Source organism: Pimephales promelas, chromosome 4 (assembly GCF_988280905.1).
Source record: "Pimephales promelas chromosome 4, fPimPro1.hap1.1, whole genome shotgun sequence".
NCBI lineage: Eukaryota > Metazoa > Chordata > Actinopteri > Cypriniformes > Leuciscidae > Pimephales > Pimephales promelas.
The window spans coordinates 841,173-861,399 of NC_142772.1; the positions used below are offsets into that span (position 1 = coordinate 841,173).

General features: G+C 37.4%; 1 protein-coding gene across 2 annotated transcripts; it reads right to left on the minus strand.

The window, feature by feature from the left end:
- Positions 1-3,555: 3,555 nt before the first annotated feature.
- On the minus strand, positions 3,556-17,626 carry lhx3 (LIM homeobox 3). Of its 2 annotated transcripts, XM_089129798.1 has the most exons (7): positions 17,356-17,626; positions 13,931-13,936; positions 10,948-11,119; positions 9,935-10,137; positions 7,732-7,883; positions 6,596-6,767; positions 3,556-5,311 (listed from the first exon to the last, which is right to left on the minus strand). In XM_089129798.1, exons 1-7 carry the CDS (start codon positions 17,423-17,425, stop codon positions 4,890-4,892), a joined length of 1,197 nt encoding a protein of 398 aa, XP_088985924.1. In that variant the 5' UTR covers positions 17,426-17,626; the 3' UTR covers positions 3,556-4,889. The 2 variants fall into 2 exon arrangements, with proteins under 2 accessions (XP_088985924.1, XP_039517649.2); XM_039661715.2 differs by lacking the exons at positions 13,931-13,936; positions 17,356-17,626 and adding an exon at positions 14,503-14,649.
- Positions 17,627-20,227: the final 2,601 nt, after the last annotated feature.

A 20,227-nucleotide genomic window follows, 5' to 3' on the forward strand; every position in this document is an offset into this window, starting at 1 on the left:
TCATTATTAGGGCCTGTACACACCAACACGAGCAGTCATGGCGACGAATTGTTTTGGTCTTCCATCGCACTTTCCGCGAAGAAAACTGTTTAACCAATAAGAGTCGCTGTTTTGGTCACGTGCCCAGAGCTGGACGCCATTGGAGTATGTAAATACCGTTTAGTAAGGGGAAGTCCCAAATGCTATTTCTCCTTCTCTTTTAGCGCCACCTACAGTAATAGCGATAGCGTGCATTTGCATTTTCACGAATTCATCCATCGTCCGTTTTTTACGCATTGGTTAATAAACAGATATATAGATTGCAAAAAAAATTGAACATTTGTGTTGCTGTTAACATGCCTAAATGCAAAAAAACATCTTTGTAAAATATAAAATGATTTGAAACACCATACAATAATAATAAAAAACCCATTGTATTATGTGTAACTTTTGGTCCTCTAGCGGTTAAAAACAAAACTGCATTTTGCGAAGAACATTGTTTTGTTTGTGCTGCGGCTCAAAGTGGATGAAAATGGTTCTTTCTCATAACTAAATTATAATAACTAAAGAGAGAGATTATCCTTCTGCTTATAAAACATTTACTTGGCTTAAGAGATATAACCAGTTTAGATGGAACGGATCACACACACACACACACACACACACACACACCTGCCACTCAAACATGCAGAAAAAGCAGCCAGAGCAACTTTTCTCTATTTTTGGATGTGACGAAACATGTTTGACGTTTATACGCAATTTCTCGCCAAAAAACATAATATGTATATATAATATAATATATTATATTGAAGAAATATTGAAGAGTCAATATTGAAGAAAAAAGTTGCATTCTGTACTTCTGTATCTCCAACACTTTCGAAGGGACTTAGCAAAGATCATGTCACATAGAGAATGTATGACTGTTGGGGAAGTTTCCAGATAGTGGTTTACAATAATTCCTGTCTCAAGATTACCAGACATGAGGAATATCTAGTTAAGAATTTCTATTTAAAACTCTTGAGTTTGATATGGAGGTAAAAATATCTAGTGAAATAGAATATGCATTAGGACCTTCTAGCCCATTTCCAGCACATAATAAAACAAACATGCTTTGGAATCTTATGTATGAACTAAAAAAGGAACTAAAAAAATTTGACATACAAAGTCTTGACTTTTTTTCTGATTAGATTTTTTATGGTTTTCCAAACACGTTTGTTTATATATATATAAAAAAATCATAATCAGATTTAAAAAGTAAAATTGATGACATGAAAGGAATTTTGCCATAGCCTTCTACTTTGTATTACAGATTATGATTTGTATGTCATATTTTAGATTTTCCAAAGCATATTTGTTTTATTATGTGGTGGAACTGGGCTTAGAAGGTCCCATTTCTATTACACCAGATAGTTATGTCCATATGATTATGATTTAAAAATCACAATCAGACATAAAAAGTCAAAATAATTACATAAAAAGTAGACATTCTGATATAGTAAGTCTATATAAATAATTTTTATATAAAACACATTTAGTGATATAAAAAGTCAAACTGATGACATCAAAAGGTATAAATTTTGACATTGGCCTATTTAAGTCTTGATTTTTTTATGTAGGCCTAATTATGAGCTACAAGATAAAATTATAACAGTCACAACAATTAAGACATTAAAAAGACACAATTAAAAGTCTAAATTGTGACTTTTTAAGTAATAATTTCGACTTTGTTTGTCGTGGTTCTGATTTAGTAGCCTTATTTCATAATTTCGACTTTTTTAATTTACAAAAGCAAGATTTTTTTTTCTTATGTGGCTTCCATAAATTGCCATTGTTTGGGTAGGGGTGCTTGCTGTTGCTAGGGTTGGGGTGCACATAAATTGTCGTTGTTAGGGTAGAGGTGCACATAAATTGCCGTTGTTAGGGTAGGCGTGCACATAAAATTGTCGTTGTTACGGTAGGGCTGCACATAAATTGTCGTTGCTAGGGTAAGGGTGCACATAAATTGCCATTGTTTGGGTAGGGGTGCACATAATTTACTGTTGTTAGGGTAGGGGTGCACATAAATTGTCATTGCTAGGGTAAGGGTGCACATAAATTGCCATTGTTTGGGTAGGGGTGCACATAATTTACTGTTGTTAGGGTAGGGGTGCACATAAATTGTCGTTACTAGGGTAAGGGTGCACATAAATTGTCGTTGTTAGGGTAGAGGTGCACATAAAATTGTCGTTGTTAGGGTAGGGCTGCACATAAATTGCCGTTGTTAGGGTAGGCGTGCACAAAAATTCCCGTTGTTAGGCTAGAGGTGCACATAAATTGTCGTTGTTAGGGTAGGCGTGCACATAAATTATCGTTCTTAGGGTAGGGGTGCACATAAATTCCCATTGTTTGGGTAGGGGTGCACATAAATTCCCGTTGTTAGGGTAGGGGTGCACATAAATTGTCATTGTTAGGGTAGGGGTGCACATAAATTGTCGTTGTTAGGGTAGGGGTGCACATAAATTCCCGTTGTTAGGGTAGAGGTGCACATAAATTGTCGTTGTTAGGGTAGGGGTGCACATAAATTCCCGTTGTTAGGGTAGGGGTGCACATAAATTGTCGTTGTTAGGGTAGGGGTGCACATAAATTCCCGTTGTTAGGGTAGGGGTGCACATAAATTGTCGTTGTTAGGGTAGGGGTGCACATAAATTCCCGTTGTTAGGGTAGGGGTGCACATAAATTGTCGTTGTTAGGGTAGGGGTGCACATAAATTGTCGTTGTTAGGGTAGGGGTGCACATAAATTCCCGTTGTTAGGGTAGGGGTGCACATAAATTGTCGTTGTTAGGGTAGGGGTGCACATAAATTCCCGTTGTTAGGGTAGGGGTGCACATAAATTGCCATTGTTAGGGTAGGGGTGCACATAAATTCCCATTGTTTGGGTAGGGGTGCACATAAATTGTCGTTGTTAGGGTAGGGGTGCACATAAATTCCCGTTGTTAGGGTAGGGGTGCACATAAATTGCCATTGTTAGGGTAGGGGTGCACATAAATTGCCATTGTTAGTTACACTGTCATTTTAAATATAAGACACACAGCCACTCACCAAACAGCAGCTATCTCATCCCTGCAACAGAATCAAACTTTAAAGTAGTAAACAGACTGAACCCTGGCACGCTAATGGATTGAATATTTCTGTCCGGTCGGGGCAAACACGCTTATCTCCAGATCTCCGTGTCGCAGTGCCGATCCGCATCGAGTTTCTCGGCTAAAGAGGCGTTGAACTCTTGATACGCATTTGGTCACAAGCCAGACCGGCGATTCGCAGACTCAGCCAGATCCGGGTCCATTATCTGTGCCCTGATATAAGATCAATGTGATTAATCTCGGAAAAAAAAGAAATAAATATCCAAGCTCGTTCTAGCCCTCTCGATGCCAAACGAGCCACTGGAGAGATTGGGATCAAATGGCGGCTGCGTCTTTAACAATGCGCGGCTATAAACAGCACAGAAATCTGCATCCTTTTAGCAAATTAAGGAATAAAAAATAAATAAAAAACACAAGCCAACCGTGTTAAAGATCTCTGCCAGGAAGTGATGGCCGTTTGAGGATTTCACTGACAAATTTATTAAATCACTTAACCATCATCAGAGAGAATAAATAGGACATAAAACATTTTTTTTCCACATAACACATACAAGGACGATTCCAACTGAGTGAAAGGAACGAGACACGTCCGAAAACACACGAATGCATAGAGGTACTTCTACTCAATAGAAAGAGACAACAACTACAACTTGTCTATCCCTGTTGTGAAACATACAAAGTCCTAATGTCTCCGTGATCATTTTGTCCGAAGGGGGGTTGTATAAAAATAAAGACTCCACATTGATAAAATGTTATATATTGTACATAGACATTTGGCAATGACCAAAAACTGGTGATATCACATTTATACACATCAGTAACAGCAATGATGGATGATGACTGGTGGAAATTCTTATTTCTTGGTCTACAACACTTCAACTGACTTGAATTAAGAAAATAAAAAAGAAAACATGTCGTATGATAAAAAGTTATGGTCTTCTAACTATGATAGCATCCACACATCAAGGCATTTAATTCTGTCTCTGTCACTTTAAATTCTCAGGCTGGATTCTGATTGGCTATCGATGTTTTTATGGTTCAGCTGTAAAAAAAACCCACTATAATTTCTCTGTGCCGTTACAGCAACATAGTGTCGGCCCAGATCCGGTACACGTGGATTCACACGGCCCAGATGTGGGCCGGATCTGGCCCGACACTATACGTTCTGGTGTGGATTCTGCTATTCTTTTAAATTTAATACCTATATATTTATCGTTGTGTGGATGTGCCGTTAGTGTGTAAAAGCTCCTCCCTGTAGAACCAAACAGAAGTCCTCGTCGTCGCTAACCAATTCCTAAATGTCCAACTCTACAGAATAATAGAGATGGTTCAAGGTTCGGCATCCACATAGAAATTCCCGTCGCTCTCCAAATGTGCATCAGATGATCAACTTCATCCAACTAGGACGGCGGGCTGGCGGCGAAGTCCGGATATCGGCATGATATCATTTTGTTTATTTCTGTCTCTGCCACTTTAAATTCTCAGGCTGGATTCTGATTGGCTGTTGATGTTTTTATGAAAGTGATTCCAACCATATCGTTTCTCTGTGCCGACATCAACATAGTGTCGGCCCAGATCCGGATATATAGTTCTGGTGTGGATTCTGCTATTCTTTCATATTTAAACCGATTTTTACACCTATATCTTCATCGTTGTGTGAATGCGTAAAAGCTCCTCACACTGTCGTGTCCTTGTAGAACCAAACAGACGTCCTCGTCGAGACTCGAGTCTCCGTCGCCAACCAATTTCCAATAAATAGAGATGGTTCAACATAGAAATCCCCGTCGCGATCAGAATTGCGCATGATCCACTTCATCCAACCAGGACGCCGGGCTCGCGGGGAAATCCGGATACCCGCCGCTGCTCCCCGTGGACAAATCCGAGCTCGGCCCGTTTCCCCCGGCCATCATTCGACTCATGTTCTGGGCCGGGTTCTGCGACACCATGGGCAGGCCGGACTCCGGGAACACCAGGCCGGAGATGAGCGGCGGGTGTCTGGGGAGAGCCTGGAGCGAGCCGGGAGACTGCGGGAGGCTGTAGGGGCTGCTGGCCTGGAGGTCGTGGTACTGGTCCTGCGACGGGAGGATGCCGGTGCCGTGATCCAGTGGGAACGGTGGATGAGATCCGCCTTGCCGACTCAGAGCCGGAGAGCTCTCGCTCAGACTGCTGTAAATGCTGTTGGAGTGACCCAGATCCGACATGGGCGGCTCGTCTGCCAGGAGAAACAGAAGCGAGCGATGGATTTGTCAGCAGAGAAGGTTATAAAAAACAGCTTATAATCATATTTTTTGAAAATGTTTAAATGCAATGGACTACGGCAGTTCTTATCACAATCAAAATGATATAGGAATAGAAGTGAGTGATAACTCGAGTTACGTAATCAGATTACATTTTTCAAGTAACTAGTAAAGTAACGCACTACTTCTAAATTAAACAGTTACTTTTTCAAATAAGTAGTGCAAGTTACTTTGTTTTTAATTATAGTAATTCACAGCATAACATCTTAAGTTATTACTCATTAACATCATTAACTAATGTGTTTGAACGACTAATTTGTGACAATACGGGAAACACACTCCTGATAAACGTGTGATCGTCATGAGCTGAGTGAGTGAGTGGAGGCGGGGCTCATTTGCATATTCATAGAACCACCCAAATGAGGCATGAGTGTTACCTTTTCAAGGAAAAACCTTTGAAATATGTCATTTTGGTGACATATTTACCATATTTAAGGCATGTTTTGACTACAGGGGAATTTAATATTGAGTCTAGAAGTGTAAGGTTTTATAAAGAACCCCATTGAACCTTTTCTTCTGACACAACTTTTTCCGCCCAATCAAATACTTTAGTAATCATCATTTTAACTGGAGATTTTAAACACTATGTTAAAATTGAACATTGCGTTCGCATGGAAACGGTATTAAGCGGCTTAATTTTCTCGTAATCAACTTAACTTGGCATGATATTTTTTAATTTAGCAAATGTAGAATCATTTTTTTTGTCAAATATATATTTTTTGTAATATAAAGGTAACATGAACTAACAATGAGCAATACTTTTACAGCATGTATTAATTAAGTCAATGTTAATCTCAACATTTATGTATGCATGATTAAAATCAAAAGTTGTTTCTGACATTATTTAATGCACTCGGAGCTAAATTGAACACTTATATATTCACTAATTAATAATGTTAATGTTAGTTAATGCACTAGCAAATGCTGTCATATCTTAAATAATCTGCAGAGTGTTTTCTTTAAGAGACCAATAGGTCTGTTTTCCAAAAAAATCTGGAATTACAGCCATTTAAGCTGAGATCTGAGCTCACAAAGGGGCGACAGTTAATGATGCAATAATAAAAATCCTTTGCTATTTGTAATGGACCTTTGTAATTATGAGCAAAAATGGAAAATTGGCGAACACGCTCACTTTTCCCATTCATATTCCAAATAGGCCAAATAGACAATGGAGTCAATGATGCGAGGTCAGTGCTCACCTGTGAAGGAGACCTCGGCGTCGCTGTCCATGCCCTCCTCCTGAGTGCTGTCTTTATCAGATTTGGAGCTGCCCCGGGACCTCTTCATGTTTCTGAAGTACTGACCCCATCTCTGTCTTCCTGCGTCTTTCTTCAGTCTTTTCTCCTTTGCTCTTCTGTTTTGAAACCAGACCTGTGCAGAAACATGGCTTAGTTCTCACCGCATCCCAACTGGACCTGACAAACATCAGCTGACCTGAGCCTTAAAATTACTCTTGTTGGTTTTTGACAGCTAAGAAAAATGTATGTATATAGGCTATATATATATTTATATATATGAAGAGTTGAGATGCAAAACCCTCTAAGTGCCATTTGAAATTTTCTTCTTTAATGATGATTTTTTATCAAGCTTGTATATTTAAGTTCAGTAATTTCACTTAAATGGCAATGATAATTACCTATTAATTGTTATTTAAGTGAAATTATTGAACTTAAATATACAAGTTGATAAAAATCATCATTAAAGAAGACAATTTCAAATGGCATTTAGAGGCTTTTGCATCTGAACTCTTCATATATATATAGGCCTATATATTTATTATTTTATTTCTTCATATAATTAATATCAACACACTGCTAGATATGATGACATACTACTGGATAAAAATGCACAATCAAAACATAAACAGGAAGGAAACCAGCGTTAAAGCGATCATGTTGTGTGTCGGATTTATGAATTCTGTCGCGATTCAGTGTCTAAAAGTAAAATATTCTACATGAAATAATAGTTAAGCATAAGTGCACGAAGCACTTTAAAAATAGTGTAGCTATGGTAGGGAATAAGAGCCTACTTGATTGCATGAAATAAAAATAAACGTTATAATGACACGAGATTTTTTTTTTTTTCAGTGAATAATTGTGTAAATATATGAATACGGAATAGCCTGCTGCATGAATCATAATAGCTGAATAAATGAAATAGTAGAATGATTTATACAGCGGCTGTGCGCTATGCAACATTTCATCACAGCTAACTTAAAAAATGTGCTTCGTTTTGATAACATAACTGGGTTTTAAATATGATCACGGAAAGTAGTGTATGTTCACGAGTCCCGCTGTGTGTTAAAGCTTGTGAAAGTGTGTCAGTGTCAGTGTACCTGCACCACCCGCATGTCGAGGCCGGTCTCCGACGACAGCTGCTCCCGCACGTGTCTCGCGGGCTTCGGGGAGTTGTTGTAGGCGTTCTTCAGCGTCTCCAGCTGCTTCGCGGTGATGGTGGTGCGGGGTCGCTTCGCTGTCGAGTCCGCCTCTGCCCGGGGGACACAACCAAAGAGGAATACACTTCTTATTCTACAATCATTGCGTTTTATGACGGCATTAATATTGAGGCGTATTTGAGGTGCAACACGCTTTATAAAGTATGACGAATCGATGCTTCTGTATTCTCTACTGTGTTGTGAGGTATTTTATAAGTTTACAAATACAAAATCATCATTGTTATAGGTTGCGCGAACAAATGTCAAGTTCATATGGATCTATAAATAATTGCACAGCATCACCACTTTTTCATACCATTCTATTCTATTCTATTAAATTCTATTCTATTCTATTCTATTCTGTTCTGTTTTGAGAGGTATATCAATGGTAAAATGTATTTCATATAAAATATCAAATACAAAATTATCATTAGGTTGCACGAACAAAAGTCAAGTCCAAGATCCTTAAATAATTGCACAGCATCACCACTTTTTCATACCATTCTATTCTATTCTATTAAATTCTATTCTATTCTATTCTATTCTATTCTATTCTATTCTATTCTGTTTTGAGAGGTATCAATAAAATATCAAATACAAAAATATCATTAGGTCATTGACAAATGTCAAGTCCAAGATCCTTAAATAATTGCACAGCATCACCATTTTTTCTATTCTATTCTATTCTATTCTGTTTTGAGAGTTATCAAGGGCAAAATGTTTTTCATATAATACCTATATCAAATACAAAATCATCATTCAATCATCAAATCATCAAAATCGTTGCACGAACAAAATTCAAATCGAAATAAACAACTGCACTTCATTGCAGCAAATAAAATAATTACATATCATATCACCACTTCTTACATTCTTTATAATCGTAATGTTGTTGAAGTGAACATTTAGAATGAAGTTTTGTAATGTGAGTTTATGTGCTGTGTTAAAGACACTCAAGGGTCTCTTTCTCTTCCAGACATCATTCCTCACACTGTAAAAAATGCTGGGTTGTTTTAACCCAACTTTGGGTCAAATATGGACTAACCCAGCCGTTGGGTTAAATTTTTACATTACATTTTTAACCCAACATTTCGGGTTTGTCCATATTTGACCCAAAATTGGGTTAAAACAACCCAGCATTTTTTAGAGTGCATAGTTCACAACCTCGCGTCTCTCTAATGGAAGAACTTTAAAATAGTATAGATTTTAATTTAACGAAACAAATGCATTTCTTATTAGACACTAGAATTTATGTTTCTATTGCGAGATACATACCCATTCTATTCTATTCTATTCTATTCTATTGTTCTAATCTAATCTAATCCATTCTATTTAACACTCTTTAGAATGTTATTTATTGTGATCTTTATTTCCATTAAGAACGTTTGTTATCGCACAAAAGGTTTTTCACATTTTCACAAAAGAGGGAAAATTATCAGATTATTAAAACGTAATTATTAAAATGATATCAAATTATAATTTTTTTAAGAACTGTGTATTGAAAAGTTGTTCTTAAACCCCTGTATTGAGCGTTTAGGACGGAAGTTCATCTCAATGGAGACACTAACTCCTTTCCAGACTCTATTTCCGAATAAACCCCACCGTCGTCCGATTGGTCTAGAATTAAAGCGCTGAATCTGTCTGAAAACTGCGCCGAATGCAGATCGCGTCCGTGTGTGTGTGTGTGTGTGTGTGTGTGTGTTCGGCTCGCTTGTGTTGGCACTTATCGATCCGGAGGCCGGCGGGTTGGCAATTACCCGAGCGGGTCAGATGTTTATGGACGAGCGCGCGACCAGCAAGATTAAGTTCCCAGTTAAAAGCAGCCAGTCAATGCGAGAACATTGAATGCAAGAAATAAAACAATTAAGACTTAGAGAACTGTGCTTGCTCAAACAAAACCTCCCTGCTGAATCAACTCGAGCTCATGCAAATGCGTATCTATAGCACGAATTGTATCTATCGTGCAATTTATACGCAAAAAAAGTTTTTACGTGCATATGATACGCACTTTATACGCACGCAATAATCCCACTCAATGGTTTTTAATTTGCGTGTAAATTGCAAGACAAATACAAATATTTTACGCGTGATGTGCATGACGTACCTCTCTGTTTGGCGGTCTCGTAATCGGCTTTGCACACCAGTCGACTGTCCTCCATCAGGTAGTACTCATCACCTGTGGCCAGCTGCCTCTTACACACCACACACGCGAAGCAGTGCAGGTGATACACGAAGTCCTGCGCCCTGCGGACCACCTGCGTCGGGGGGATGCCCTGCTGGCACGCGGAACACTTGGTGCCGAACCTCCTGCGCGCGCGCACACACACACACACACACACACACACACACACACACACACACACACACACACACACACACACACACACACACACACACAGATCAAACCCCATCAGAACATGATGATGAAGAAATCGCTCGTACGAATTCTAACATGCAAGTTTAAAAATACAAAAGCATCACTATTATAGATTACATGAACAAAAGTCATATCCAAAGCATCACCACCTTTTCTATTCAATTCTATTCTATTCTACTCTATTCTATTCTATTCTATTCTATTTTATTCTATTCTATTCTATTCTACTCTACTCTACTCTACTCTATTCTATTCTATTCTATTCTATTCTATTCTATTCTGTAATATTCTACAACACTATTCTATTCTATCCTATACGTCAAAAGGTTCTTCATTGGCATCTTTGTTCCCATTAAAAAGCATTTTCCAATGCACAAAAGGCTTTTGGGGGAAAAAAAATACTCAGATTATTGAAACGTAATAATTCGTACCATAAAAATGGAGATTTTAAGAATTTTTCAAGGGTGCATGCGAAACCCGAGAAAACCCCCAAATGAAACCTTTATTATTCTATTCTATTCTATTCTATTGTGTTTTGAGAGTCATCAAGCGTAATATAAAATATAAAAAAATCATGATTATTAGGCTATAGCTTGCACGAACAAGTCTAGTCCAAATAATAACTGCACTTTATTGCACTAAATAAAATAAGTGCGCATGGCATCACCACTTATTACATTCTATTTTATATTGTAAGGTTGGTGAAGCGCAGGCGTTGCTGATGAAGATGAAGAACTCACTTGAAGAAGTCTTCTTTGCAGTACACACTGTCTCCTCGACTGAAGCACTTGTCGGCCAGCTGAGACTGGCAGTCGCTGCACTTCAGGCACTTGCTGTGCCAGTGGCGATCTAGAACCTTCAGGATGAAGCGATCCCCGATGTGCTGGTTACAGCCCGCGCAAACGGGAACATCTGGAGGACAACACAGAACCAGCGCGGGGTCACATACTGGGAGGAAACCCCGGAAAACAGGGGTATTTTTAGAGCTGCTTAAGTAACGGGGGTTGTCGATAAAAAAAGCATTTAGAAGAAAGCAATTAGCATATATATATATATGAAGAGTTCAGATGCAAAAGCCTCTAAATGCCATTTGAAATTTTCTTCTTTAATGATGATTTTTTATCAAACTTGTATATTTAAGTTCAGTAATATCACTTAAATAACAATTAATAGGTAATTATCATTGCCATTTAAGTGAAATTACTGAAATATACAAGTTTGATAAAAATCATCATTAAAGAAGAAAATTTCAAATGGCATTTAGAGGCTTTTGCATCTGAACTCTTCATATATATATATATATATATATATATATATATAAGCAATTAGCATATATATATATATATATAAGCAATTAGCATATATATATATATATATATATATATATATATATATATATATATATATATATATATATATATATATATATGGGATGGGGAAACCCGTAATGGTTCTTCTGCGAAAACCGAACCTTTATTTTTAGATGTCTGTTCTATTCTTTTCTTTTCTATTCTATTCTATTCTATTCTATTCTATTCTATTCTATTCTACTCTATTCTATTCTATTATTTTTTATTCTGTTATGCTATTTAATTAGCATATATTCAATTCTACTCTATTCTATACTAAATTAAAAAAGGTTCTTTATGGGCATCTTTGTTTCCATTAAGAAAATTTTTTTTTCATTGCACAAAAGGCTTGGGCCGTAAAGTGGGATTTTTTCTCCATATTATTATCCAATAATTCGTACCGAAATTGTTATTTTAAGAATTGTGTTTTGAAAGGTTTTTCTAGGGTGCACGGAAACCCCAGAAACCCCCAAATAAAACCTTTAGTTTTAAATGTATATTCTATTTAATTCTATTCTATTCTATTCTATTATATTCTATTATATTCTCTATTATAGTCCACGGTTAAAAATGTATTTTTTTTTATTGGCATCTTTGTTTCCATTAAGAACATTTTTCCATTGCACAAATAGCTTTAATAGTGGGAGTTTAATGGGAAACATATTCAGAATATTAAAATGGAATAATTTGAACCATTAAAAATAAAATAAAATTGTATTTTAAGAATTGTGTTTTGAAATGATTATTTGCTAAAACCCACAAATGGAATTCTATTCTATTCTATTCTATTCTATTCTATTCTATTCTATTCTATTCTATTCTATTCTATTCTGTAAACACTTAAACCCCAACTGAACGTTTAGGATGAACATATCCAGTGGTGTTCAGTGTAAGATCATCTTCACAGCGAATGACACGAACTCCTTTCCAGACTCTATTTCCGAATAAATCACGAATTGTCTAGAATTAAAGTTAAATCTTTAAATCTATTAAATTAAATCCCGTTGGTCCTTCTGGACAGTGTTATGAGTAATAAGTGACAAAAGTCACGTGCCATGTTGCTTTGATTAAGTTGCTTTTCATTTGTTTGTCAGTGTTGTTTTATTTACTCATAATGCCCGTTAATATCATAATCACGTCATCATGTGTGTATTCTCGTTCATTACAGTGAACCACATCGAGCTCTGCTTTCAGTCAAACAACAACCCGATAATATTCACAACACGATATGATTGCGCCTTCTGTATTATGCATGAATCAAGCCCTTCTTACTGAACAATTACAATTATTACAACTATGTCTATATCAACACATCACCAAAACATCAAAGACATTGCTGATATTTAACGATACGAAATAAAAATAATTCCAGCATTATAGATTTTTTATTATAAGGCCTATTATTACTATTATTACTATTAAATAAAATAAAGTGTTACATGTAAAATTATCATTTACAATAAAGACCTACTGTATTATTATTATTAGCATTATCCTCATTTTTGTTATTATTATTGTAAATGAATAGTAATAGGATATCGATTCTATTGATTGTATTATTATTATACGGAATTACAGCATGTCTCAGTCTCGTTATAAATCAACTCGATGTTTATTACAGTATTCATTCTACAACTCCAGAACACTTTATGTTGATTCAATAAGTGTTTATGATGTCAATCCAAACTTGCGTTAAAAAAAACAACATTTGTTTTGCTCAGGTGCATAGCCTATCACATCAAATAAAACTTGAATAAATATAACAAAAACAAAGCTCATTATTATTATTAATAATTATCGTTGCTGTTGTTGTTATCTTCAAAACAACAATTTTCATTAGCTCAGCTATGAACATTTCGAAAAAAATAATAATCTTTTATGATATATTTTTCACTGTCACTGTCAAATCCAGATGAACATTTCACGACATCCTCATCCTCTATATACAGTGTCACTCAACTCCAGATATTCTGTTTGCTAGGCTATAACAATGAAATAAACAAGGCCATCGCGTGCGCTGACATCACTAGACACGTCATCAACAGGTGCACGAGCATCAATTATTCAATCAAGCAACATCTCTAATGATTAGTCTACAATAAATGACAGAAATCTCCGAGTTTCTGCAAAACTGTCATTATTTCCCATCACTTAGCCTACATTCAAACAGGGACTTTTCGAAAACTGAGAACAAACCAAACACTGATTTTGCGTCTTAATATCGCTGGTGCGCGTGAGATTTGTTGAAGCGGACATATGTTGTTTTGAGCCGCTGTTTGAGATTTAATCCTCCGACACACACGCATTTAATCCGAGCGAGAAGCGTTACAGGAGAGATGTGATTGCGCTTAAATCAGATATCGGCTGTAATTACCCGCATCTATTAACGTTAAACACAAAGCTGCAATGTTAATACTTTCACACTCTAAAAAATGCTGGGTTGTTTTAACCCAATTTTGGGTAAAATATGGACAAACCCAAACGTTGGGTTAAAAATGTACTTAAAAAAATTAACCCAATGGCTGGGTATGTCCATATTTTACCCAAAATTGGGTTGAAACAACCCAGCATTTTTTAGAGTGTATCATTAAAAATGGTAAAAATGGCTGCAATTTACATCTAAAACAAAAGAAGTGTACATTCGCACGACAACGACGTACTACAAACGGAAATGTTTTTCCTTCACGTTTTTCACTTACAAAATGCTGGGTTGTTTTAACCCAAATTTGGGTCAAATATGGAAAAACCCAAATGTTAGGTTAAAAATTGAATTAAAAAATGCACAATTAAAAGTTGAAGTTGGGTTAAAATTTTAAATTACATTTTTAACCCAACATTTGGGTTTGTCCATATTTGACCCAAATTTGGGTTAAAACAACCCAGCATTGTTTAGAGTGCAGAAAACTGCCAAACTCAAAATCATAACTGCAAATCATGAGTTTGTACCTTTCCGCAACTCCTGCTGTGTGTGTGTGAGTAAAGCCAAGAGCATCTCCGGCGAATCCCGATCCGTTCTCATTATCCCGACGCAGGGCGACTACATGCATGCGACAATAATCCGAGAGTTACATGCAAATCCGAAGTGGAGGAAGAAGAGGAATACACGCGCGTGCCAGAGACAGATGCGTCGCGCGCTGCGCCTTGTGGCTTTTGACGCGCGACAGAAACGCCGCCCCGTTCCTCTGATGACCCTCACCTGGACAAATCCACAATCCCGAGGCAACGCCGGCTTTCTTCTCTGAACAGCGTCCACATCATATCAGGCAAATGCTGGGTTGTTTTAACCCAACTTTGGGTCAAATATGGACAAACAAACATTGGGATAAAAATGCAATTAAAAAATCAACCCAATGGCTGGGTTTGTCCATATTTGACCCAAAGTTGGGTTAAAACAACCCAGCACTTTTAGAGTGCACGTTTTTATTCCCAAACCGAATAATGCATTCAACTATTCACATGTTGAGCAGCGATCATGTTCAAAATACTCACTGTGAATGCAGACGCGCGCGACACATGAAACCCGCACAGGCCTATTCCCCAACCCAACCATAAGCCATAAATGTGTATGATGCATTCAACTATTCACATGATGAGCAAGTGTTTGCTCGATTAGAGTGTTTCCCCACACACAAACACGTGTGTGTCCTTCTGACGAATCCATCAAAACCGCTGCAATTAATGCAGAAGCGCGCGACACATTCCTAATGCACCCAATGAGAACAAAAATGCTGGGTTGTTTTAACACAACTTTGGGTCAAATATGAGCAGACGCAAACGTTGGGGTAAAAATGTAATTAAAAAAATTTAACCCAATGGCTGGGTTTGTCCATATTTGACCCAGAGTTGGGTTAAAATAACCCAGCATTTTTTTTAGAGTGCCATGCATTCATAGATGTTGTTCCTCTATTCACTCAAATGAAATGAGTGCATGCTCAAAAACGGTGCATATCATCAGTTTTTGAATTAGCCTACTTTCGACACTCAGACATTTTCTTCAAATAACACACATCATACGGTGACATTGAGGTAATTTAAATCAAGCCATTTGCATGCATTATTTTTTTTTTACAACAAAAGGCGGACAATAGGATGTGGACACCGAATTGGTTAAATATACGTAATAAATCCAAAATGCAAATGTAAAACGAATTAATTATTAGAGTGACCATTCACTTGAAATGGGTTCGGTTTTGTTGTCGCAATGCTTTTATTTCTGCTCTGTGTAACTTTTAAATCCAGATCCTTCAATTTGCCTACATTGATTCGAATCGGACAACTGTTTGCTTGAGGAAAGAAAAGACAGTTGTGTGAAATGCTGATCGAGCTGATCAACATCCAGATGAATTTTATCGACACTGATCTGCTGTGCCTTGGGAAATCAGCGTTAGTGCCTCATGATAAACTCAAAATCAATGGCACATTTGCTGGTTTTCTGACGGCATGAAGCACGTGTGGGTGAAAGTGCCGCCCGCAATGTCCCTCCTTTACTTCCAGCTTCATCATTTTTATGTCATATTGACCAGTTCGCCTTTGATGGAACAAAATCTGGCGGGGAAAAGCGCGTTTTTGGCACGCCATTTCATTTCGAATTTTTTAAAACGGTTAAAATATTTGTGAGTAACACATTGAACAACTTGTATTTTTTAATCGACATGCTGTCAGTAATGAATAATTATGCACACTTAACACGCTACGATTGTCAAATATGAAAGAAAGCCTCGCGATGTGAGGATATTCGCGTCTTGAAGCCCGTTCAAACACACACACATATACTGTATAGTGTTTAATGTAGTTCTAGAGCAGGTGTGTGTGTGGTTCAGGTGCTGCACCTGTTGAACGGAACCCGATACCTGTTGGGCTTTTAAAGTGCGCGTGGACGAGCCTCGGTCCACTCGTGGGTCTCTCATGGCAACGGTGAAGGCACGCGCTTCACATCTGTTCCGCGCGCTAACAATGTTGCTCATTACATATTCATACGGCATCCGACAGACGGGCGTTTAGACAGAAAAAACACAACTTAGGAAAGTTAAAAAAGATTACCTCATAATCAATTATAAAGTGTTTGGTGTGTAATTCTTAGCTCAGGCTTGTTAAAAGCATTTAAAGAAATGTAAAGAGAGAGGAAAGAACGGTTCGTTATTGGCATATGTGGTTCCATTAAGAATCCAATGCACTGAAGGTTCTTTATGGTGCAAAACGAGTTCTATGGAATTTTAAAATGTTCTTAAAAGTTGTATTTTTTATCTTTACACTAAGAAAACATTAATGTGAGCTGATTGTAATTATTAGCTCTTCAGATCATGGTTTCTTATTAAAACCACAAAGACATTTTAAAGAAATGTTAGCAATAAATAAGAAAAAAATAAATAAAGAACATATTCGTTATTTGCATCTGTGATTCTTTATAGTGGAAAAACGTGCTTTAGATTTTTAAATGTTCTTTACACTTAGCAAACGCAAACCGGCTCTGTAATAATCGCTGCGTAAAACTCTTTATTTTTAAAAGCGCATTTAATGACATCAGGCTGGAATTGTTAAGTTAGTTATTGACATGATAGTTTAACGGTGTTTTTGAAAACATGAACATTTCTAAATAATATCCACTCAAACAGGCCATCGGTGCCGCGTAATGAAACACGTTACACAAGCGCGCTGATATTCAGGGCTGACTGTTGCTCTTGTGTTTGATTGACAGGCACAGATCTGTGTATCATTTTATAAACACACAGATCTGTGTATTATTTTATAAACACATTCCCTGTTGAGTCGCGCAGAGGAAATCAAGCATAGCTCTCTTACCTTGACTCGAGCTGTATCTGCTGTAATTTCCAGCATTTTGACAACTTGATCCCGGATGTTCTAACAACATTCTGACACAGATTAAAATACGCGAATGGTTAAGAAAACAAAATAAAAAAATAAAAATAAAACCCCGAATATTAGTGGGAGAAACAAGAAAAAGAAAAAAGAAGAGCGGTCAAAATGCCCAGCAAAATGATTCATAAAATACGCCACGGGCTCCTCGGTGTGTGTCGGTCCGCCCTACAACTTCTCAAATGTCTCGATTGAATCGTCGAGTTGTTCTGGAGTCCGGAGGAGGAGGAGGAGGAGAAGGAGGAGGAGGAAGAGGAGGAGGAGGAGGAATCCTGGTGACCTGCGCTGGCTTAGCATCACAAAAGAGCCGGAGCTCTGCGTGTGTCTGTGTGTGTGTGTGTGTGTGTGTGTGTGAGTTTATGTGTCTCTGTCCGCGGTGCTGAAGGAGTTCCTGGAGGCGTGAACACAACGCACACACACCAAGCAGCAGCAGCCACACACGCGCGCGCGCGTGCACACACACACCGCCTCCAGCCGCGCGCATCCCCGAACCCGACGCTCCTCCAGAGCGTCTCAAACGGCGCGTGTCCATCTATCTATCTATCTATCTATCTATCTATCTATCTATCTATCTATCTATCTATCTATCTATCTATCTATCTATCTATCTATCTATCTATCTATCTATCTATCTATCTATCTATCTGAGTTATATTAAAACATATCCTGGTTCTTATAAGCGTTATACAGGGAGTGAATGGTACCTGAGATTTTGAAGGCTGATAAAGCGCATCCATCCATCATTACAGTCATCTATGCGACTCAGGGGTTAATAAACGCCCTCTGAAGCGAAGCCCAGCGTTTTTGCAAGAAAAATGTCCATAATTATACCTTAAATTATAATGACTGGCTTCCGGTAACGGTGGTAGCAGACGAGTGACCTATGACCTCATGATGTAGAATGTAAGTAGTGTTTTAAAAGTATTATTAAAGTCAAGAGAGTTGGCCTCAAACTCAAACTGGCAAACAGTCTTTAAATATCAACCCATAAACATATCAAAGCAAACCCTAGTAACCATAAAGAGCACCCTAGCAACCATACAAACACATGAATAACCATATATATCAGCACCTAAAACATCCTATAGACATGGAGGTGGGCTCATATGTTTTGTAAATATTGTTTTGTGTGAATATCACCATGGTAACAGTGTAATCACACCCTAGCAACCGAGTGCTGAGCTTTGCAACTCACATTTTCTTCAGTAAATATATAGGCTACATTCTAGTTTTTATTATAATTGCAAACCGTACAGAGATGACATTAATGATATACAACTTCGTATACAATAAACAAAATATTGTGTATCAACAATATGTTCAGATGACACAGGAGAGAAAAAAGTTAACAATGGTTTGCTGAAAAAAGAAAAATAACAAAGGAAAAATAGGAGAAGATAGAAAAAAAGATATTATTTTATACAGTAGTTAGAGTGTACAAATTAATGTCATTACAGGTTGTTTTAGCATGTACGAGTTTCAGCTCGCAGTTCAAAAAACAAAACTCAAGCTCCTCCCACATAAAAACTTAAGCCCCTCCCACATAAAAACTCAAGCTCCTCCCACATTATCTCTGTAAAAATTCAAGCTCCTCCCATATAAAAACTCAAGCCCCTCCCACATAAAAACTCAAGCTCCTCCCACATTATCTCTGTAAAAATTCAAGCTCCTCCCATATAAAAACTCAAGCCCCTCCCACATAAAAACTCAAGCTCCTCCCACATTATCTCTGTAAAAATTCTCCTTTTAGATTTATAATTCGTGACTGGGTCAGAGGTTACTCTTCCACCGGTACTTAATTCATTAGTAAAAATTAATAATTCTAAAGCATTTATTAATCTTAGTTAATTTCAACATTTAATAGGTTAGCACACTATTAAATCAAAAGTTGTAACTGTATTATTTAATGAGCTGACACGAACTAACAGCAACAAAGATAATACATTCTGTAACAAATGTAGCTATTATTGCTCATTGCTAAAGTTAGTTAATGCATTAATTAACGTTATAACTAATGAGACCTTATTGTAAAGTGTTACCTGTTTATTGAAATAATGCTTTATTGTATTTAATGTTCCGATCTTTTTGTTGTAAGTAAAAAAGTTGTTAAACCTGTTACGTTGATAGGCCTACTTTTGTAGCAACTTATGTAAATATCGTGATAACACCGCATTTTATACCGTGATAAAAATTATCGCAATAGGAATTATCGCACATAGAAATGTGATACTGTCACACACACACAAACACACACACGCGCGCGCCCGCGTCTCTCTCAGGTTCAGCTCTCGTATCTGCTGTGTTCCTCTCATCTCAGTATTGCCGAAGTGTTTCTGCACCTGAGCCCCACTTACAGGCCCATTTCAATCAGGCTTTAATAGACCTGTGTGTGTGTGTGTGTGTGTGTGTGAGGCGTTTGCTCTGGTGGCGGAGCTCGTGCTCATCGCAGACGGGCAGGAACACACACATCCTCGCTGCTCTCCGACACTTGAAGCTCCTCGAGGATCAAAACTATATATCATTCTGGAGTGCGATGTCCAGCTTTTTGAAATGATTGTGCATTTAAGGGCCATGAACATCATACATGTCTTCACGAGGAGCGCCGGATGAGTGATGGAGTCTCTGCAACAGGATCAGATCAAAGCAGATGCATCATATTCTCTATTGCAAGTTTCTTACACAGTTATTCAGATGAGCTGAGTTTATGAGCAATATCATAGAAATCCACTCGCAGAGAGCAACACATCATGCATGTATTTGAGAAAAAAATGTTATGTATATATAAAATATTTGTATT